General features: G+C 36.8%; 1 protein-coding gene across 10 annotated transcripts in view; it reads left to right on the top strand.

Moving 5' to 3' along the window:
- Nucleotides 1-23,836, top strand: part of LOC134541226 (E3 ubiquitin-protein ligase HECTD1) — a 151,499-nt gene that overhangs the window by 27,313 nt on the left and 100,350 nt on the right. For all 10 annotated transcript variants that reach the window (XM_063384483.1, XM_063384490.1, XM_063384486.1 and 7 more), the window contains exons 3-6: nucleotides 9,647-9,786; nucleotides 16,934-17,168; nucleotides 20,271-20,498; nucleotides 23,251-23,410. In XM_063384483.1, coding sequence (XP_063240553.1) covers nucleotides 9,647-9,786; nucleotides 16,934-17,168; nucleotides 20,271-20,498; nucleotides 23,251-23,410 — 763 coding nt within the window. The remainder of the gene's footprint in view (nucleotides 1-9,646; nucleotides 9,787-16,933; nucleotides 17,169-20,270; nucleotides 20,499-23,250; nucleotides 23,411-23,836) is intronic.

The following is a 23,836-nucleotide window of genomic DNA, read 5'->3' as shown; positions in this document are numbered from 1 at the left end:
TGAATTTGTGTGCGTTTCTTAAATGTATCTAGCCTAACCTAGCCTAACCTAGCCTAGCCTAACCTAGCCTAGCCTAACCTAACCTAACCTAACCTAACCTAACCTTACCTAACCTAACCTAACCTAACCTAACCTAACCTTACCTTACCTTACCTTACCTTTGTGGCAGTCCTGCAATGAAATTTTTCGGCGTTAATGTATTTCGACGTTGTGGTATTTCGACGTGTGATGCGTCCCCGGCAAATTCACTTTGGAATGAGAAGACACACACACACACACACACACACACGCACGAAATTCGTCCGAGTTCATTTTTATTTAATTTTATGTGGAGTTATACTTCTTTAGGCGTGTTATGAAAAAAAAAATAGAATGAATTTTTACGATGCAGAGAAATGTTCAAATCATGGAAAAAAAAAAAAAAACACATACAAAATAAATATATGTGTGTGCTTTTAAATCATGTACTTTAGTGATTGATATTGAATACTAGTCCGTATCAATAAAAAAAGATTTATTGTGAATATTAGTGGTAGAAATTGTGTTTATAAACTTTTTCAAGCGTAAGTGAGGTTTATGTTCCGTTAGTATAATTTATTGGTTTTATAAATTATGTTATTAATTAAAATTTATCTCGATTATTTGCGTTAAGTAATTGATTTTATACACGTCTTTATATTAATACCGAGTACGGGTTATTTTTTTATATTTTAATATCTTTCCAGTTCTTTTATTGTTTTATTTTATGAATTATTTGCATGCAGATTAAAAGTTAGTTTTTATCACGCCAAGTAAGTATAAGTTCTAACGCGCGTACATGAATATATATATATTTTTTTAATTTTTGAGCGATTCTCTGCCGGGCTGTGTTTCTGTGCAAACAGTTTTATCGCGGTCAGGGAAAATCTTGGAAACAGGGAAAAATTAAGGAATTAAAAAAACGTATCTTCAAATCCTGGAAAACACAATGACAGTGACAAGTATAATTTACCGAACAAGATTGGTAATTTTTAATTCTAATGTGTTCCTCTATAATGTCTTCAAGCCAGCCTTTATTTTAATCACAGACTTATGTGTAGTAGGAAACCATATCACACAGCCAGTAAAATTGACTTTAAACCCAAAAAAGTTCCAGCTTCATATTCCATTTCATTTTCCGTATCCATACTGCACAAAAATGTTAAAATGCAACTTTACCAGCTAACTATTCAAAAAGTATGCAATATATATTTTGGTTTTTGTGAAAGTTCATTCCTTTTAAAAGTCTGCACGTTTAACAATGCGGAAAGTAAATGAAATATAAAATTATTATTTGGAACGGACATACAGCCTTAAGTCCACAATGAACAAGTTCTTCCTCCAAGTGCTAGTTTATTCTCTGCAACAGACAAGGAAGTTTAAATCCAGCGTAGTTTCTGAGAAAATTAAATTAACCTTATGTTATTTTGTTTATTCTTAGTTGAAAATTCGGCAAATTTTCTGTACTGAAGCCCGGAAAAATTCCTGTAATTCTTTTTATCAAGACGTGTCCGGCAACAAATAAATGCCTCATAATGTCCTTGCGAGCCAATTGGTCTTCCTCTCACGGTAGAAAAAAAAACTCCCCCCCCCCCCCCTAAATTGACCACGAAAACGGCCGGTAATTGAAACTTTCAAGCGCGTTTCGTGCTTGAAATTAATTAACGACGGAACTAACTAGACCCAACCGGTTTAGATTGCCAGCAGTGGCTTCAGGACATGGCTTAGTGGGCCAAGCCTAAAAATAAATAACCAACGGTAGCTGCGTGGTGTGCGCATGATTTGTTTATTAAATTGTTCATACAAGGACAAAAAATTCAGCTCTAGCATGGTTTACATTCTTCCCCTTTCCCCCCTTTATTAATAACACGGCACAAAAGTACAATGTTAGTTTAATAACAGTGAACACTTTAAACCGTGAAATAGAACACCATTCGGAAAACTTAATGAATTTGAAAGTAACGCAAACCCTTCAATAAATAGAATAAATCAGTATAAATACTTATAAAAAAACCTACTCAAAAATGTGAAATGAAAAAAAAAAAGGCTCAGAAAAACGATAAAAAGAAAAATACTCTTGAGATAAAATATATTCCTTCTCGGACATCATCTCATCATTGAATTATTTGTTATTGGTAATCCTTATATTATAATAGAATTAGATATTGGTGTTCCTGTAATAATTTGAATATCATATACGGAGATAATTTTTTTTTCAGAGCTAGTTTTAACGGAAAAAATTATATATTTTATGCATTTATCTACCTTGCCTACGACTAAAGCGTATAAAAGAGAAAGAGTGAACAGTATAATCTATTTTGGTACAAACGAAAGCGAATCGACCATTTTATATCCACCGCAGTGCAGATATTGTGCCAAAGCGATGTAGTGAAAAATGGCTAGATTGCAACATATAATACATATTAAGCATGTAAGAACCCAATCCCCGGCTCACAATCCTAGATGGTTATTAATTTTTTATGGCATAACTGTATTAAAGAATTTTTCCTGTAAATTTATTCCGGTATCTCTTTTGCATTTGTTGTTTGGTCATAAATGTTTTCCCAGATAACAGAACGCTGTCTTCGTGCTGTGAGGACAGTGTTTTTTTCCCCCAGCTATTTGACAATATTTAATTTAATATCTGTTTGCAGAATTTGAGACGAACCATGATGCGCAGCCACGCCGTAAATTAATAACAGTAATGACAAAAAACAAATTACCCAACATAGCGGTGTTAACCTCATTTTCACGCTGCAATATTTCATCTGGGAAACTTTCTTCATTGCAGTTTGTGCTCTATATCGAATGTTTTCGCCAGTTGTTATGCTACTTGTATCTGCCATTTGTTAAAAAAGCCAAACAAATATTTATATTTCTAATTTTTGTTAAACTAATAGAGTCACGGTCCTCTTCTGAGTTTCCGTAGCAGGTTAACACCTACTTAATTGCTTCTGTAATATAATTTTCTGTATGAAAAATCTGCAATGAGCGTAAAAAAAAAAAAGTAATGTGGATGGTGAAGCCGAGGTCTATCTAGTCAGGGGTGTATCTGTGTCAGTAATGCGGGATGATAAGCGCGACGCTCGCTGGTGCTTATAGCGCGGTGTCTCCTCTAGACTGGCGCGCTGTCTTCTCGTCGTGCATAGGACAACTGTAGATTTGAGAAGGGCTTTTCATGTCTAAATATGAACCTTAAAATTTTCCTTTTTTTGCCCTTTTCGCTCTCCTAAAATCCATTTTAAAAAACTAAACATGGAAACAGAACTACCCATCCGCCTTGTGCGCATTCTTGGATGCTTTTCCGGAAACTGACACCACTCGGATATGTTTTAAATCGCGCGGGTTCATGTTAAGGTCTGAACACTTAACTGTGTGATTTATTACAATTTCTTGGACATACGCCATTGCAGTTTCGCACTGTTATGAGAAAAATTTCGTAAATGCAAAATATGAAAAAAAAGAAATTACATAAAACAAGCCTAAAACAGCTGATGTCAAACAGATAGAGCCAGCGATGAATCTGAACAGGTTTTATGGAAAACACAACGACAGCAGCACAGACGAACACATTCAGACGTACTTATCAGACAGCGAAATAACTCCTTGGAAGGAATTTTTTCATGAAAAATTAGTAACAGCACAGACGAACACGGGGTTAACGACGAGACAGTTTAAACAATAACAGTAAATGCAGACAGATTTAATAACACAACGATGACAAACACCGACGAACACAGTAGATTTTCTGTGACAAAGCAGTTGCTACGTTTCGGGAACTAGGATTTTTGAACTGTCGCAACTGTTATTTCATATGGAACCTACTGTGTTCGCCGGTGTTGTGGTCGTTGTGTTGTCCATAATACCGGTGTATGTTCATCGTTGGGTATTTCTGTTTGACATCAGTTTTCTGTGTGTTCTTTTCCCTTGTTTTGCATATATGAGGAATTTAGAGTTCAAAATGGCTGCCGGTACATTACAATCCAAGATGGCTGCTGTGACATTACAATCCGAGATGGCTGCCGTGACGTTACAATCCAATATGGCTGCAGTGACGTTACAATCCAATATGGCTGCAGTGACGTTACAATCCAATATGGCTGCAGTGACGTTACAATCCGAGATGGCTGCTGTGACATTACAATCCAAGATGGCTGCCGTGACATTACAATCCAAGATGGCTGCCGTGACATTACAATCCAAGATGGCTGCTGTGATGCTACAATCCAAAATGGCTGCTATGATGCTACAATCCAATATGGCTGCCGTGACATTACAATCCAAAATGGCTGCTATGATGCTACAATCCAATATGGCTGCCGTGACATTACAATCCAATATCGCTGCAGTGATGTTACAATCCAAGATGGCTGCCGTGACATTACAATCCAAGATGGCGGACCGGCACCAGGCACCACACTCCTACTCCTGGGCTCGGACGCCCATTTCCACACTACTAATGTACTAACTGTGCGGCCGGGCGTGCGGGCCATGAATTGTTCCTTCCCTGTGCGCTGATTGGGCGGGAGCGGGCAGTTTGCTAGTTGGAGCGTGCGCGGGTTCGTCGGGCTTGCGGTCGACCCTGTTTCCGCCCGGCCACGCGGACTAACGGCGCGGAAACTTGGGAACGGATGACGGATCACGGAACCGCAAGATATTTCACGTTTCGATAACCGCCTGCAGCGGAAACTTAACCATGGCAACCGACGAGATTGAATTTCACTGTTTCGAGAATGTGTTTTAATTACAAAAAATAAAGTTGAGTTGTGAGAACAGAACTTGTCCGGGATTTAAAATTTACGTTTTTAAATAAAAATAAACGCACAACGTAAGGGGAGAACACTAAGATATGATTGATATTTGAAACAGTTTTTAACGTATGTCAATTATTGTAAACAAATATCGCTACCACCGCAGCCAAATTTGGTAGGGCCTGGAAAAAAAATAGCATCTATTGTTGTGAAATTAGCTTTTTGTTTTCATGTTAGTAGCCAACCATACACGTTTCTTCTGTGAGAAAAGAAAAAAAAATGTGGCAAAGATTTCTGCAAATGAATGACATTTAAACTAATTTAGTTGAAAAGAAAAAGCATTTATTTAGAAAATTGGCACGTATGTTTAGAAATGAGCAAAAATAGGATCTGAAGTATAAATGAGCGAGATGCTAATTATTGGTCGCACGTAGCAACGTAAACGAAATCCGTGCGGGTACAGTCTTCGTCTGGGGAAGCTTTTTCTTCGGTTTTTTTTTTTTTTTTGTTGATTGTAAATAAATATGGCGGTGTTGATAAAAAGGATACTAATGGTCAATTAGGTTAGGTTAGCTACATTATAAATACTTTAAAACATTGTGGGCGGGTGATTTGGTTAGGATAGCTAGATTAAAGATAACTGTGAAATCATGTAAACGGTTTCCTAGCGCTGGATAGCTACATATTAAAAGGTTATTTGCTAAGCAACCATAAAATGATTTTACAGTATTTTTAATGTAGCTACACTTACCTAATATAACCAACAATCCACAATGTTTTAAAAGTATTTATAATGTAGCTAAAACCTATCATACGCTGCTTTTGACTCAAAAAAACCGGATACGGTTTAATTCTTTAAATTACTTTCTTGCTAATTTTAAGAATGCCATCTTATAAGTTAAACCCGCGCATTTGGAGAATAAATGCCCGCAAATGTTTTTTTCCTCCAAATAAATACACATGTTGTGGTACGAAAAAAAAAAAAAAGCGAGCATGAACTTCGTGAAACTTCGGGTGTGGCTCTCTCGTCTGTGAAATGAAGGCTTCCCCTTCGTCTGCGCGCTGTTGTGGGAAATCCGTCCCGTGAGAATACGTGTCGTCGTGGAACGGGTCTGGAACGAGTCGTTTTTGTTTCCCCCGCGAGCGAGCGCTAGCTAGGACTCTGGGGCCGGGGCGGGTGTTGATAGGGCGACGACCTTTGCAGCGGCAGAGCAGAGCAGATCGTTCGACCGCCAGCCGACCTCCGCGTGATCGATCACCCAGATTGCCCGCCTCGTGACGTCAGCCTTTCCCTCCTCGTCAACTCAACCGCACTATCCCCGTGGCACACTTTTGGCCGCACCGTCTTAAGAGGCCACTCCATTGTTTCAGGGGCACTACGCAACCCGCGTTAACCTCATAAGATTCAATGCTATTTTCATTCTGCTTATAACTTATTAACTAATATAGATTTCGAAATGATGCTTTCTTGATATGTAAGACAACGATGCTCTTATCAAAGCACCTTTCTTCAAAAACGTGCATAAATTATTGTTCAAACCTAGACAATACACTTATGCATATAAGTAAAGATTAGTATAAAACCATAATTTATGCACGTTTTTGAAGAAAGGGGCTTTGATAAGAGCATCGTTGTCTTACATATCAAGCAAGCATCATTTCGAAATCTGTATTGGTTAATAAGTTATAAGCAGAATGAAAATAGCATTGAATCTTATGAGGTTAACGCGGGTTGCGTAGTGCCCCTGTCAGGGGTGTGTGTGTGTGTGTCGGCGAGGCGGGATGATAAGCGCGACGCTCGCTGGTGCTTCTAGCGCGGTGTCTCCTCTGGACTGGCGCGCAGTCTTCTCATCGTGCACATGAGCGGTGACCGTAACATTACATGGCGGAGAAATGAAGATAAAGGTGTAATGCAAGTCCCTTAAGTGCTTTCAATAATCTGTACCGGTTGTTTTACGGCCTAAAAATAACTCTGAAAACATGCGTTGTAGCCATTTTAAACTCTGTAACTACCCGGGCACACATACACGGTGTGCAGAGCTTCAGGAAAAAAACAACGCGATTTCAAAATACTCGAGATATCCGAGTGGGGGGTCTGCTTACGAAAAGAATTTAAGAGTTCGCTGAGGGCTGAAAAGTACTCTTGATTTCGGATTATTAAGTCTTTAAACTTTTTTTTTTTTTAAAGAATTAAAATGACTAAAACGTGTGTTTTCAGAGTAATTTTTAGGCGTAAAACAACAGGTACAGATTCTTGAAAGCACTTAAGGGACTTGCATTACACCTTTATCTTCATTTCTCCGCCATATAATGTTGCGGTCACCGCTCATGTGCACGACGAGAAGACTGCGCGCCAGTCCAGAGGAGACACCGCGCTAGAAGCACCAGCGAGCGTCGCACTTATCATCCCGCCTCGCCGACACACATACACCCCTGACAAGGCGGGCCCGTTAAGCCTGCACCACACGATACTAGAAGTTCCCACCAAAACTGCTAGCCAAGTATCCATTGCAGCAGGAGTGGATGAAACTATCACATGTAGAATTGTGACTGGACCTATATTGTCCGAATGGTAGCAATAAAAAAATTGTTGTGTAACATACATAAATGTATCTTTAAATTATGTTAATATATGTAGGTAATTGGAGGGGGGGGGAAAATGAAAATCGTTAAAAAAATTATCAGTTTAATTTTATTAGAAAACTTTCCTTGGATAATTTTTTGTAGGTAATTAATGGAGTTAGGTTATTAATAAATGATATGTCTTACTGCTATAAAATTCTTAATTTTTACAAAATTGAAAACAAAATTTATAAAAAAGATAGAGATTTTTTTTTGTTAGGAAGTGGATTAGCAGCCTTGAATTTTATTTTATGGCTTTTTTTTAATATTGTTATTCAGTTAAAATAAACAATTGGTAATTGAAGAGAATCCTTATGGATTATCCGGATTTTCGATAGTTTGGATTGATTGCCTTTGGTCACAGTTAGTCTAGATAAACGAGGTTTAACTCTATCAGTAGTAACATCCAGTGGCTTGTAAAGTTGATTTATATTTTCAAGGTTCATTTTAGTGTATAGCAATTTGAACAACTTTCTCACTTTAGTATGTCCACATTGTGCATTGAATGTTAATGCATACTTGTGGGAGAAAAAAGATGTTTCCATGGTAGCTGTAATGTATTTATAATGGGAAAAATAAAAAAGCAATGTAAATGGATTTTAATTTATACTATATAAATTTTTAAGAAAGTGTTGCAAAGATGCAAATTAATTTTTTTTTTTAATTTGAGATATAAATTTTACAGCTTTTTAAGGTTACAAATCTGACTGCTTTCAACACCAAAATGCCTACTTTTAAGCAGGCGAGAGAGTGCAGCAATTGAATACGTCATTCGCTCTCCCTTCGGTCTTCTCTCTTTAGAGTTCACACAGCAAGGCAGCTCATAATCTGAATATGGCCTGTATCTCACCCCCCCCCCCCTTTTTTTTTGTTTGTGCAGTACTTAAAAGTTTGCAAATGTGTGCTTGGTACAATTCCTGGTGTGGCTAGATTGTTGGGTGTCGAAAAGTTTTGGAATAGGGATGCTGATTTATTGTGTGTGTGGTCAGATAATTCTGTTGTTATTGACATGTTGAAATAAAAATTACTGTCTGGCTCGATTTATAATATTCTATAATCATGTAAATATTTAGTTTAAATTTTTGTGTATTGTATAATATTATTATAGTATAAATATATAATTGATGTTTTAATGTATTTTATGCATTATTTTTAATGTTTTATAGATATTGTTTATGTAATACATATAGAATATACCGTGAAAGGTCTTGAATACAGCAAGTGAGCTGCTGCGTTGCTGCTGGATTACGTTATGTGCCGAATCATAAACTGCCATATTAATGCCCTTTCACTGTCTAGTTGTGTATAAGGATTACTGCATATGTTATATATAAAATATATGGTGTAAATTAAACGTACAATATTATTATCTATGGAATTGATAGTATACAGTGCAGGGTACATGCAGACAGGGAGAATTCAGGGAATTGAAAAGGTGTCCGAAACACCTGGAAAAACACAAGGAAATCTACAAAACGTTGGTTTGCAAAAAAAAAAACTGTAATTTTGCAATTATATGTAGCATCTTGATATTTTTAACTTGATACGTATTTTAACCATAAATTTGTGAGTCATTAGTAATATTTAACGCTAACAATAATAACTGTTCGTAATTGCTATAAACAACGGTGTGCTAGTTTAAATTACCAGGACAAATATATTAGTTGTGTTTTTTCAGCTTGGCTGTGTTGTATTGCGATGTGGGAAACCTTCATTTCACAGACGAGAGAGCCACACCCGAAGTTAATGCTCGCTTTTTGTTTACGTTCTATCTCATTGTATAAACCGGTGTGGCATTAAATTTTACTGTCTATTAGGATATGTTAGCTACATTATAAATACTTTAAAACATTGTGGATGGTTGGTTTATATTAGGTAAGTACAGCTACATTAAAAAATACTGTAAAATCATTTTATGGTTGCTAAGCAAATAACTTTTTAAACATGTAGGTATCCAGCGCTAGGAAACCGTTTACATGATTTCACAGTATCTTTACTGTAGATATCCTAACCTAATTGACCATTAGTTATCATGAGTTACAATGAAGAAAAAAAAACCCGAAGATGCACGATCGGGCGTTAGGCGCTCTCGTCTGTGAAAGGAAGGCTTCCCGCTACTGTGTATGCTGATGATGACCGGGGAAAGGCTGAGGGAAACTGTCCGCAGGAACAGAGAAAGAGAGGGGTGTGGGACTGGTCCCAGGCGTGAGCGCGGAAGCTGAGAGGGCCATCGCCGTGTGTGGTTTATGTTGCAGATGGCGGAGGTAGACCCGGAGACGTTGCTGGAGTGGCTGAACATGGGCCAGGGGGACGAGCGCGACATGCAGCTCATAGCGCTGGAGCAGCTCTGCATGCTGCTGCTCATGTCCGACAACGTGGACCGCTGCTTCGAGAGGTGCGTCTCTCCCACCCTCCCCTACACCTCCCCCCGATCCCTCGCACACCCACCTGCCGTGTTGGTCACCACTACAATACACGTTCACTAGCCTCCCGGACAAATGTCAAGCAGTCACAAGCAGTGGCGTAGCCAGGATTTGTGTATGGGGGGTGTTAAGAAGCATGCCCCCCCCCGTATTAAAGCGGGTGGTCCGGGGGTCCTCCCCCGGGAAAATTTGGATTTTAAGGTGTAAAATAGTGCTATTTTAGCAGTTTTCGGTTCTTAAATTTAAATATTGTAATGGCAAAGATTTGTAGCTAAGAAGGGGGGGGGGGGGTTTGAACCCCTAACCCCCCTCCCCCCCCGGCTACGCCCCTGGTCTCAAGAAAAAAAATATTCGACATTTATGAAAATAACGTGCTGATGTAAACGAGTAAGAGTTATTTTTCTCGGTTCAGGGTGCCTGCAGGTCTAGAAAAAACTAATCTAAATGACTGGCTACAGAAATTAAGGAAAAGGTTCCGAAATAATCGGGAACAGGGCTACAAGTCACGAGGAAATTTTATTTCCAACTTGCATTTGTTTTATGCATGCAGCACTTCAGTTTTTATCCGTACATTGATTGTTAATAGATTCGAGATTTTCCATCTAAATATTGGGGAAATTATCTCTGCAAAGGTACAAAGGTATTGATTTGTAGAAACATTTTGTGTTAAGGTTGTGTAAAAATGTCCTTGAATTGGGTCAACAGGTAGGTATCTTGTATGCTCGACCGAGAGATGTAGCAGCGTCGCGAGCGGGTGCGCGAAGGTTAAGCCTGTCGCGGCAGGTCTTGGCGGGCTTCCAGTAGCGGCGGTGCGTGCCAAGTTGTCATTAGCAGCTGTGTTTTGTTCTGTCTCTCGGCTCCCGTCTTCAGCCAGCGTTGGCTCTGCCTCCGCAAATTACTCGGTCACGCTGTGTGGACGCTGCCAAGGGAACAAACAGCTGCCGGTGTCGGCATGGGCACGCATGGTTGGGAGTGTTCTCCCGTGCCCGTTGGCAAGGAAGGACGAATAAAAAAAAAAAAATTAAGCGAAAGGTCTTAAATGCGTGATGTTCCTGACCTCCTGTCATGTGGGATCGACTATTTTGCTGGATTATTGAATGTCAGTATAGTTGCAATGGTAATGCCGTAGAAAAATTTGGTATACAGTACAGAGCTATTTAAAACAAGTTTTAATAAGGTGCCTCCTTATTATCCTTAAAAAGTTCTTAATTTGACTTAAATCCATTAGCAAGGAAGGACGAATTAAAAAAAATTAAGCGAAAGGTCTTAAAAATGCGTGATGTTCCTGACCTCTTGTCATGTGGGATCAACTATTCTGCTGGATTATTGAATGTCAGTAAAGTTGCAATGGTAATGCCATAGAAAAATTTGGTATGCAGAACAGAGCTATTTAACCCTGGAGTGGGCGCGTGATTTTTGGTACATGATTGGGCGCGTGGTTGACATGTGTCACCCATATGTTTTTATTGTTTTTATTTTGTCATTTTTCAATAACTCGGGATGTTTCATGTGTGCCTAGTTTTATAGGTATTCTAAACAACAGTAGTACCAATTTAAGATGCCGAAGTATATAATAATATATATTGAAACAAATGAAACTGCAACACAATAAAACCATTATCCGAAAGCATTGTATACATTACTATCAGAATATAATATATATATATGGGTGAATATTTGCAAAGTGACACATATAATGTCCCTAGGTGAATACTGTGCTTGTTATAAGTACTAAAACATTCTTCCAATTTTGATTTGTATTTGAAATCATGATTAATCTTATCATTATTAAATTTATTTTATAAGTACATTTTTTTAAATAAAAAATAATGTTTTTATGTCAAAATGTCAGTTCCGTGGCATGTCCCTTCTGCAAGTGGTTTTATTTAAATTCATCTTATTGTATATATATTCATGATACAAATTTACAAATTTTAGTCTGATTTTATAATATTTACAATTTTACAAACCATACTATAAAAAAAACCTGCATGTTTAATTTTTTTTTTCCTAATTAGTTAAATCTTGTCCCCAAGTGTTTTGTGTCAGTCCCATGGCTAATCATTTAGTTACAGTTATTTATAATATATGGCAGTTAAAAGCCATCTGCATATGCTCAGGCTTGTACCACAAATATTTGTTGGAAGTCATGTTGTTATTTCTCTTTCAGTGAGTACCTGTGTGTGTATGTTAGTGGTATTGTGTGTGGAATTTGTGTTGTAACCAACAAGGTGGTCAGTCCCAAGCTGGCTGTGAAATTTTTTTACGGAAAGATAACTTCACGGTTTTATTTATTTTACTTTCCAGGTAAGTACACCTACAGATGACCCAAGAATATCCTAGGTATTCCATTTCTCTGATTAACTGTGCCAATTTAACCTCAAATTTGTCAGTCCCGTGGTGTCAGTCCCGTGCCTAGCAAGACGACACGGAACTGACATATTTTCCATGGGACTGACATTTTCCATCAAAAATTCAATTAAAGCCACACTGGGTGGATAACATAACCTTAAATATAATGACAGATTAATTTGTTTTATTATGATGTGAGCATGATGTTTAAAATAATGCTTTATTTGTACATTTCAAGATTCTTATGTGGCAACAATGAGAACTATAAAATATAATGTAGGCTTTAATTGGCCTTTGATATATTTTAAGCTAAGATGATCTCAAACTTCTTTTAACATTTTTTTTATCACATTGGCTACGTTATTCATTGTTTGACACAATTTTTTTTGACAATTTTTTTTTGTTTGTTTGGATATTTTATTTATTTATTTATTTATTTGATTTGTTACATGCCACACCAACAGCACAAGGCTCCAACGGTGGGCACAACATGTAAGACATGTAAAAAAACAAATACAGTAACAGAACAAAAATAAGAACAAAACAATAAATTATAAGAACAACAAATAGTAGGACAAAAACAAAGACAAGACAACATAACATACAAATATCCATATGAGTGCTTAACTTCTAAAAAGTACTTAAAATAACAAAAATGTTTCATGAGAGTAATAAATGTATAAGTACAGAACATATAATATTATGTAGATAAATACAGTTAGTATCCTTAGATTAATACATCTGGTATTAAATAATTTAGGTAATAACATTAGAGCATAAAGATAATTAATCTTTGGATGCCGAAAGAATAATATTTTTAACAAGTTTTTTCTCTCTGGTAGGTTGTAAGTGATTAACATACATATTAAAATTGTTAACAAGTCTATATATAATATCATTTGTATTTAAAAGTGTGCACAAAAAAGGTGGGTTACGGCTATTAAAAGAAGGAATTTTAATGCCAGTAACATCAAATATATGAGGACATATAAGATTACCATAATAACAATGGAAGACAAAAATGGCATCTAAGATCTTTCTTCTAGTTGATAATGAACCAAGGAGGGAATTTAAATCTATTTTATTGATGGTATTTAATTTTTTGTTAATATAGTCAGATACTTTAGATTGAATCCTGTCAAGCTTTTCAATATCAGTGTTATTGATGCTATTCCATATAATAGAACCATATTCAAGTTTTGATCTTATTAGAGCTGTATAGAGGGAGAGAATAGAGTCAATATTGGAGGTGTTAAAGGTGATAAATTTAATTAGACCAAGTATTTTGTTAGATACCGAGATAATGTTTTCAATGTGAAGATGAAAAAATAGTTTTTGATCCAGTAAAATTCCTAGGTCTTTGACATGTTGAGATTTTTTAATAGGTGAGTTATCAAGTTTGTATTCATATTGCAACGGGTAGGTTTATTATTTCTTTGTCACCTGCATAATAATGAATATGAGTTTTCCAAGTTTGGTGTCATTTGCTATGTATTTTCGAAGGTTTGTGCCACATCTTTGTACATCAGACAGTCAATTTGACTTGATTTTCTTTTAAATTCATAAAAGAAAAGGTTTTTTTGCTTGTTCTTGTTGCATAGAAGTAATTAAATGTAATATGTTAGCATATAATTTAGTAAACAACTACTTTGGAGACATTGAGCCATTACTGTCTATATTTTCAAAGTTAGATGTCAGTCCTGTGCCAACCTGTGTCAGTCCCATGGCTCAGTATTTTTGTTTTTAATTTAAGAAAACCAAGGAAATCAATATTATGTTGGTTACTTCAAGCTACAAAATGATCAGTTTTATCTTTCCACAATAAATGCATAAAAAAACTATTTTTTAATTTTTTTTTATCTCGGACAAATGCAAGTCTCAAATGTGTCACTTTGCAAATATTCACCCATATATATATAATATATTTGCTGCTTTTAATCATGTATTTATGTATATGCCCTTAAATTAAAATGTTTTCTTGGAGTTCCTGGTTGAAAAACACCTATGTATTTGCAAACAATTGAAACATACATCGTGCAAATGATTACCACACATCCATTGCTTGCATTTTTGGCACCATCTTCTTGTGCGGTATTTTTTTCGTCCACATTCACAACGTCGTCCTCTGGAACCCTGTTTCGGATTTTCCTAAGGCTTTCTTGTTGAAGTCACACCCAGAAGAACACATGCACGTCGCCTCAATTCAATAGGCACTTGTGGCAATGCTGATCTGTACTGTATTTGAGGTTTGATCATTTCCCACGACAACCTCTGCACAAACTGTTCTTCTCAATTATTTGCATTCCTTTCTGTTTTCTCGATATATATACAATGCATTTATGGCAGATATATTCAGTAAATTGTAGAAAATTACCATGGGCCACCTGTGAGTGTTCCTAGAAACATCATTTTTTTGAATGTGCTGGTCAAGGAGATCTACACCAACCTTTGTCATGTTGTAAAATGTTACTAACTGTTATTCCATAGATGTTCCTGTTTCCTCATAAATTGAATCGAAGTGATGTAATTTGGATATCAAGAGAACAGCTTTGTTTACTTTAGGGCAGTACGAGACTAAGGTGCAGTCATGTTGGAAACCAAATAGGGAAGAGTGTTGTTTACGTTCCTTGGCTAAAATTCTCGAGGAATTTCTTTTTTGTTCTTTCTAAGTGTACCCACATGGGTAAGACCCTTATCTGCTAGCAGGTTTTCAGATAAATAGATGGTTTATTATGGTAAACATTTATATTGAAGTTAAACACTACTTCTAAATGAAAAGAAAGAAAAACAATACAATAAAAAAATGTACTTACCAAATCCACTGTTTCATACATAGGCGCGTGGGGGACAGGTGTCAACCAGCACACATTCACGTCTTATCTGCACGTGATTATAAGCCCAACTGCCAAGCAACCTCTAGAATCCACACTTCTAGGAAGGTACTGGGAAGGGGAAGGTCCAGAAAAAAATAATAACAGGAAGTGCATGCCAGCAAAGTTGGCTGGGTGACACCTGTCAACCACGCGCCCACTCCAGGGTTAAAACAAGTTTTAATAAGGTGCCCTATAGGGTTCGCACGCCTCCTTAATATCCTTAAAAAAGTTCTTAATTTGACTTAAATTGATTGAGGGCCCTTAAAAGTCCTTAAATTTCACTAGGAATCAATGAAATCTCGTTGATAAAGACTGATAGCTTGCAAGAGATGGATAAATTTAGGGTATTTTCCATGTTCTTATGTTCCCGACTTGGCAGCGAACAACGCTCTGTGCATGCCCAGTACAATTGGTGAATTTTGGGTCACGTGATATTTTATAAATAAAAAAAAATTCAATTATTTTTCATAATTTGTATCTCACCTTTAAACTAAAAAATATGTGTTTTTTTTTTAATTGCATTACTTTGAACTTACAAAGTAAATGTAAATTTTAGGGGTATAAATTTCAGATAGACACTGCTTGGTATGGTTAGATGTGTTCCAGAGGTAATTCTGGTGTAAGATTTGAAATAACCAACTAAATTATTTTTTGTACATTGTTATTATCCTGAGGTGCTTTAAATTAACAATAATAAATAATAAGTAGGCCACTACAATTAATACTTACTTTATTATTCTGGTAGATCAACTCACTAAAGTGAGAGGACTTTCAACTATTACCCCATTTCTCCTGGAATCTTCCAGTTTCATTCCTGTACGGGAATTTCCAGGGTATGACCACCTACTTATCTGGTGGGTTAACATGTGAATTAAAATTAACTTAAAACTAACTAAATAAAAATAAAACATCAAGGCAATAACAAAATATTTAAACTTGCAATTAATTAGTTAGGAACTGACTTTACATATGATAAAGTAATTTCATAATCGACAAGGTTTGAATAAACGTGATGCATCGACTTCATACCGACCTTAAGCATCTAGTGGAGTGTCAGAAACTCCTATTCAATCTAAGCAGACTTCAACTTACTCGAATAACGGAACAACTAACTTTTAATTATATCACTTCAGGAAGAGTTAATATCAATCTTGTTTTATTTTTCACGAAGACGTAGACATTAAGTTAACGTACCTGGATTTCTCACCGTACTGGAATGAAAATTAACTGTAAAATGAACTCTGAACAAACTATAATTTACGGCAGCGCAGTAATGCCACCTGGCGGCAAAGATCAACGGCTGGAATTCACCCAAAAAATATCTGAATGGGAGTGGCTCATTGGTGCCAGATAACAGAATACATCGAACTATAGAGAATGATATTTTAAATACTTTTTTACTGCATCCTAAAATGCAAAAAAAAAAAAAAAAAAAAAAAAGTTGTCTGTAAAGTCGGATTACGGACTTAATTTTACCAGATAACGTCATAAGAAAACATTGACGAAAAATTGCATACTTTTTTAATTTTCAAATATTATTTACAGTTTTTTAAAAATTTAATTTAAATAATTTGTTTTAAATATAATCAAGAAAAAATTAGTTATAGAAATAAAACTGAAATAAAATCAACGTCAATGAATTGTTAATTTTTAAATGACGAAATTGGACGAATAAATCAAATTTTTTTAAAATTTGCTGCTTTTGAAAAGCCCGCGTTAACCTGTTTTGATATCGTAGAAGATTTTCTCGCACGGTGGTTGGCCGGTTCTTGCACGCTCGGCTCGGGCGGAACGTGACAATGAGTCATGCTTTTTCGTGCATGTAGCCAGAGTTCATCGATTTACAAGACATTATCACGTCGAAAAAATGTGATTTCTCGGTGTGCCGTTGCAGTTGCCCGCCGAGGACGTTCCTGCCCGCCCTGTGCCGCATCTTCCTGGACGAGTGCGCGCCCGACAACGTGCTGGAGGTGACAGCCCGCGCCATCACGTACTACTTGGACGTGTCGGCCGAGTGCACGCGCCGCATCGTCGCCATGGACGGGGCGGTGAAGGCCATCTGCAACCGGCTGGTGGTCGCCGAGCTGGCGTCCCGGACCAGCAAGGACCTGGCCGAGCAGTGCATAAAGGTAGTCCGAGATGCTCGGGGCGACAAACCGCTGATAAGTGCAGACCTGAAAAATTCGCGGGTTCATTTCGTGTCATGCCAAAATTCAAATAATTACACCTTAGTGCTGCTTCTGCCATTGGTCCACTGTTAACGTGGAGGACTGAGGGGCCAATTAGAGACCCTCTCTCGTAGAAGTGCCGAATCACAGGCCACCCGGTCGAGACGACTCACAAGTCAGCAGCCAATGTACAGTTGGCATTTGCCCAAGTGTGTAGAGGATATTGGAGTCCATCCTGAAGGTTATTTAACCCGCAAATTTTTCCGGTCTCTACTAATAAGCTCTGACTTGTTGCGACACAACTGTAACCTAAACTCGCAGGCCGTGTTCCGGATAGTGTCCGAACCGAATCCCAGCGAGGAAACAAATCGTGCAGCAGTTTTTGATAAACGGTGCCCTGCGTTAGGCTAGGAATTGTTTCCAAAAAAATTCTAATGGACATTTCGCATCCGCTGATACATGTTGTATCGCAAAAATCGTAGAGAAGCGACACCATCGCACAAAAATGGAATACATATAGCAGATGCTGCAAGTACTTTTTTTTAAGTAGCATTATGTCTTGTTATGACCATTAAAGTGTATGAATGTATTCCAGGATAGATTAGCTATTTACGTTTGACACACCAACATGCTTGGTACATCTCCCAATTTTAATGAAAGTGAATATAGACAAGTTAATGGCACCAGAGGCAGTTCTGCCATCTGGACAAATGAACAAAAAGTGAGCTCTTGCGCCTGCATGGAATTTTGGCAACAGATATGCAATGTATAGAACACAAAAATCTGTTCCCTCAAAATAAGGGGCTGGCCATGTTCTTATGTGCACTACGAATATGGTTAAGGTTCAGGTGTAGAATATTCAACATCTAAACCCTTATTTTACATGCTTTATATTAGCTTCACCTGTATGTTTGTCTGTCCGTCTGTAACTCTGTCTGTCCGTCTGTAACTCTTTCGACTAAGAGTGAGTGACTCATCACTGTAAAATGTCCCACCCATTTCATTACGTTCGTTAGCCGAGCGGTCTAAGGCGCGCGACTTCTGTGACGTCAGCTTTCGGATTCAGCGATCGTGGGTTCTACTCCCGGCCACGCCGAAAAAAAAAAATGTTTTTTTTCCCCCGGTAAATTCTAATATTATATCCATACATCTAACTGCAAATGATTCGTAGAGACTTTACCATTTCTTTGTGACGTTGCAACTCCAAATAGTTATCTCAGATGGTAATAGGTAGTGTCGGTAACTCATTTCCCTATGATAATTATACATAAATATAGTTTAAAAAACTAAAAAAACATGCTTTTAAAGAATATCAAACTAAAAAGTTAAATATAAATATAGTTTAAAAAACTAAAGAAACATGCTTTTAAAGATTATCGAACTAAAAAGTAAAAAATAATTTTAAAATTAAATTTATGACAATAGTATATAAGCAATACTAGTATAAATGAGAAAAAAGCATGGGGCGCTTAATATTCAAAAAATATGGCACAAAGTGCCTCAAGCTTTTTTCTCATTTATACTAGTATTGCTTATATACTATTGTCATAAATTTAATTTTAAAATTATTTTTTACTTTTTAGTTCGATAATCTTTAAAAGCATGTTTCTTTAGTTTTTTAAACTATATTTATTTTTTGTCTCTTGGAATACCGGCCTTAGAGTTTACAGTGCATTTATGTGACTGCACGAGTTCCTCTTGGTATGTGATTCCAGGGTGACCTATGTTTTTATGAGCAATTTTTAAAAATAAAATCCTCTGCCTCTATTCGGGTTCACGAATAGGATACATCTGTTTACAAATTAATTCACTTTATTTGAAATGAATTGTATTTGGCTGTCTGATGAAAATTCCAACCCTAAAAATTACGTTAAAGGTGTATTAACTAATTGAAAAAAAGTGTTAATTTGACTTGGTAATTTAATGCATTTTTTTTTTCAGTAGAATAATTTGTAAGCATTTCTTAATTTCTGTTTATTTCACCCTTAGCAGCAGTGATTGGTTGTATCAAAATTGTTTCTGACAAATGTTTGGATAATATTTATTAAGTTTACAAACAATCCGAACAGATATGATAGAGAACTAACCAAGGAAGTTATAAATTTTTTCGTTTTTAACACCTGTTTTTTTTTTTTCATTCCTTGTGGTAATGGTTGGTCGTAAATCAAATTATTTTTCACAAATGTTATAAATGATACTTTTAAGTTTTCACAATAGATAAGAAAACTTTTAAAAACGTATATGGTACGGAAATTAAGATTTTTTTTTTAAAAATCTTACCCTTGTTTTTTCCAACCCCTTGCAGCAATGGTTCGTCTTATCAAAAAAACATTTTCAGACAACAGTTATAGATGCAAATTATAAGATTTTACAAACAATTTGAACAAAATTAATGGTGTGCATACTAAGGAAGTTATGAATTTTTTTGTCCTACGACTCCTTCCCCCCCCCCCCCTCTCAATGCAGTTGTGGTTGGTCGTATAAAAAATTTATTTAGACAAAAAACGTTTGGTATTACTCCTCTGAGTTTTATATGTTCAAATGGGTGCGATTTTCATCATATTATGGAAGTTATAGCGAGTTTTCTGTTTTTTCAAAAAACCTTTCTCCTTTCCTACTCTTTTTGTTGGATTATGCCCGTTATCGATCGCAGTGGCGTGCCCAGGATTTTGCTCTGGGGGGGGGGGGGGGGTATCAGCCAGAAGGCTAGGGCCTTCCTGGGAGGGGATGCTTCGCATACAACCGTTTACAGTAGTTTAGTTACGCCATAAAATGGAAAGTGAACTAAGTTTAATATCAAACATTTATGCTTGTGTCATTGAATTTATTTATTTATTTATTTATTTTAATATCATACAAAATATTTTTTTTTTTCATTTTATGAATTTAATATTAAAATATTTTTAGCCCTGGGGGGGGGGGGGGGGGGTCCGGTCCCGTTCGTCCGTCCGTCCGTCCCCCCAGGCACGCCCCTGATCGATTAGCCCATCCCTACCAAATAGCAATTGCCCTTGTCGTTACACTGTCATGAAAGAAGTTCCACTCGAGGAACCGGGCGTGCAGGTACTGGAGCTGATCTGCACCCGGGAGGCGGGGGCCGTGTTCGAGGCCGGAGGCCTGAACTGCGTCCTGTCCTTCATCCGGGACAACGGCTGCCGGGTGCACAAGGACACGCTCCACTCGGCGATGGCCGTCGTGTCGAGGCTCTGCACCAAGATGGAGCCCCAGGACCCCAGCCTGCCGACGTGCGTGGAGGCGCTCTCCACCTTGCTCAAGCACGAGGACAGCCACGTGCGTACGCCCCCCGCCGGGGGAAGTTATCGACTTATTTTTAAGGCTAATATTGTTTTAAAAACAGGAGATATCGATTTTGTCTTCCCCGTCAGGCATCGGAGGAGGACACCCTGGAAGTTACTGACTGTACGGTAAAACTAGGGACGAGGTTATGTGTCGTTTTTATTTTCAATGCCAATTTTGTTTTAAAAAAACAGGAGATATCGTTTTTTAATGTTTTTACTATTATTTTTTTTAAATTCTGTTGTTTCTTAAATATATAGCATATTACCAAACAAATATGGCACACAACTTTGGCTGTTATATATTGTACTTCTACAATGTGATAAATTTTTAATAAGCATGTTTCACTTCTTGGGAAAATAAAAAATTAATTTGCAAGTGTTTGTGTGTGCGAAAAATGTACGAATTCCGTAATTTAAAAATGAGTTACCTATAGTAGTGGCAAAGACAAAAATAACTAAAAAAAACAAACAAAATTTCCAATCTATTAACTACATACCAATTTCCTGCTAAATAAATTACATTAATTGAATATATTATATCAAAAGATTATGTTTTTTTTATTTTAGTTGCATTTCGGTGCTTAATGGTCTATTATCTTACATTTCCTTGTTATGTGGTGTATTTACACCTTTTTCGGTGTTATTTTGGTTTTATTGCAGTCCACTATATAATCTTGTCCCTAAGTAAATCCTCTTAAGAAAATCCCTGTTAGAAAATTTCCTGCATAATATGTTTAAAAAAATTTGTCACTGAACCAATAAATACATACAATTTGTACCCTTTTAATAAATTTTCTCTGTTAATAAGTCTAAATTTATAAATGCTTTGAGAAACTTCTTAACAGGGATCAACTTTATTTTTAATCTTGCTTTTAAGGCTTGACTTCACGCATAAGGAGTTGGTTTTTTTATTTTATTGTCCTTTATATTGAGTAGTGTTCTGCGAATATTCGAAATTTCCGAATTCGAGTTTGAATTTTTTGATATTCAATTCATCAATTCGAATCGAATTCATTTTACAATAATTTGACTTGCAAAATCTGGCCCGGTTAATCTAATATAAGACTACCCCCCCCATGTTTAAAAGAAATGTAGATTACATCTTCCAGTTACAAAAATTATACAGCGAAACCCCTTATTTACATTACCGTTATTTACGGTTTCATGTTATTTGAACCATTTTATTTCTGTCCTGTTTTAACCTCATTTGATTTAATGCAATAAATTCCCTTTGTTTACAACGCGCCTATTGCTTTACGCAATTTACGCCATTTACGCCGTTATTTCTGATAAAACTGCTTACTAATTTAATTAATCCTATTACAAAGTAATCTGATGTGTAAATCGTGTTTTAAAGACGTTTTTAAAAGTTATAAACTTCATCTTTAACGTCTCGGGAGTCACTTTTTACCGCTTATAAAAACGTAAGCAGCGCCAGTTTGGTTGTGTTGATTTCTGTATTCCCGTATAGAGCGCGCGCACGTAGTCGAAGATTGATATTGATAGCTCGCAGACTGATGCACGTGCGCGCTCTGTCAGGAATCGAGTTAACCCGCACAATCGTTATCCGTATAGTTACAAATCACGTTCTTGTTACTGGTTTTTTTTATGTTGAATAAAATGGTTTTATTGTATCATTCATTAATTTAAATTATTTGGCGTGCTTTCACAAAGTCTACTTCTTAAATAAACGTACTTTCCATGAATAGGTTTTGTTTTTATAGATTACTTTACTTTTTTTTTTGCATAATTGTAGCACCCACGGTCTCACCCCTAATTTTCAAATTTGATTTAAGAATAAAATATGCGTTGCTTAAGCGATAAAAACTGTAAATTTTTCTTTTTCTTTTGTACAACTTCCTTATGCTGTGATATTTGTATTCATATTTTTATCCTTGAAATCAAACGTGCTAAATAAGGTAAGCTGTGATACTTTTTATGGTCTTTCCTTTATTTACACTTTCCCGCTTTTTAAACTTGTTTACTTTGACCCCATGAAAAGTGGAAATAAGTTCAAGAATAAACATGTCCCTTATGACTGAGCATTGAGACGTCTAGTTTATAAGGTACAAAGAAACCACTATGGCGTCCGCTGTGGCGTTGAAAATGTATTGATTCCTGTGCAGCATCGTGAACACATTTCTGTAGGTCGGTATTTCATGTTCGGGCATGCTATCCTAATCTATGCCACATGTTACTTCCTGATTCTGATCGTTGTTTACTTTACATATGCGTGAACGTTGACTAAATAAAAAGTGCAAAAGTGAGGTTAACGTTTTAGAGCGATTAAAATGTCTCGGCATAGTAAACAGTTGAGAACACTTGATGAACAAATTAGGATTATTGAAGAAATTGAAATTGAATTGTAGGTCTATTGTGCATAGGCTATGTTTTTTTAAAGTGTAAATTGAATGAAGTAAAATGCTTCCATTTTTATTTTTTTTCAATTGATTAAACTTTAATGACAAGTAACTGATTTATTTCTGACACTAATTTTTTTGAGGTTGAAATATTTTTTTCAAAATCTAAGAGTGAAGTTCACATCTATTGAATGTCCGCATCTACTGAATTTTTTTTGTTGGTCCCCTGAAAAACGATAGATAGAGGTTTGACTGTATAATCTTGTTCCTATTGATTATGCTTGTGTGTCGTGTGTCAAACTCCAGTGGCTCATGTGAGTAATGGGATCATGGAGATGTAGAGCCGTGCGCGTGTGAGGAAGGGAACGCCCGTTGCCTGCGCAGGTGGCGGACGGAGCCCTGCGCTGCTTCGCGTCCCTGGCGGACCGCTTCACGCGGCGCGGCGTGGACCCGGCCCCCCTCGCGGCGCACGGCCTCGTCACGGAGCTGCTGGCGCGGCTGTCCAACGCGGCGGGGCCTGCCGCCGCCGCCTGCACCGGCCCAGGTGGGGGCAGCCTGCTTCGTCGAGGCCCGCGGAGCTCCAGGAGAAACAACGCGATTTCCAAACTAATCGAGCCATCCGAGTTGGGGTCTGCTCATGAAAAGCATTTAAGAGTTCCCCGAGGGCCGCAAAGTACTTTTGATTTCGGATTAAGTTTTTAAAGTGTATTTTTGGAAGGGTTGAAATGGCTAGTTGGCGTGTTTTCAGAGATTTTTTTTGGCATAAAACATAGCTATACAACGAAATTCGTAATTACAGTTTAAGCTCTCGAAATCTCAAAAAAATTTAGTGTCACTGTGTTAATTATTTAATTTACATTTCTTTCGTTGATACATCATATTATAAACACTTATGTAATAGTAGACTAATTTGATTTTTCACTGCTAGTATTTTTGAGCCGTATTAAATTAATTTATAACATTTGTGAAT

Source organism: Bacillus rossius, chromosome 18, assembly GCF_032445375.1.
Source record: "Bacillus rossius redtenbacheri isolate Brsri chromosome 18, Brsri_v3, whole genome shotgun sequence".
Taxonomy (NCBI): Eukaryota; Metazoa; Arthropoda; class Insecta; order Phasmatodea; family Bacillidae; genus Bacillus; species Bacillus rossius.
The sequence above is the reverse complement of the archived record's forward strand: the minus strand, read 5'-3'. Positions and strand labels throughout refer to the sequence as shown.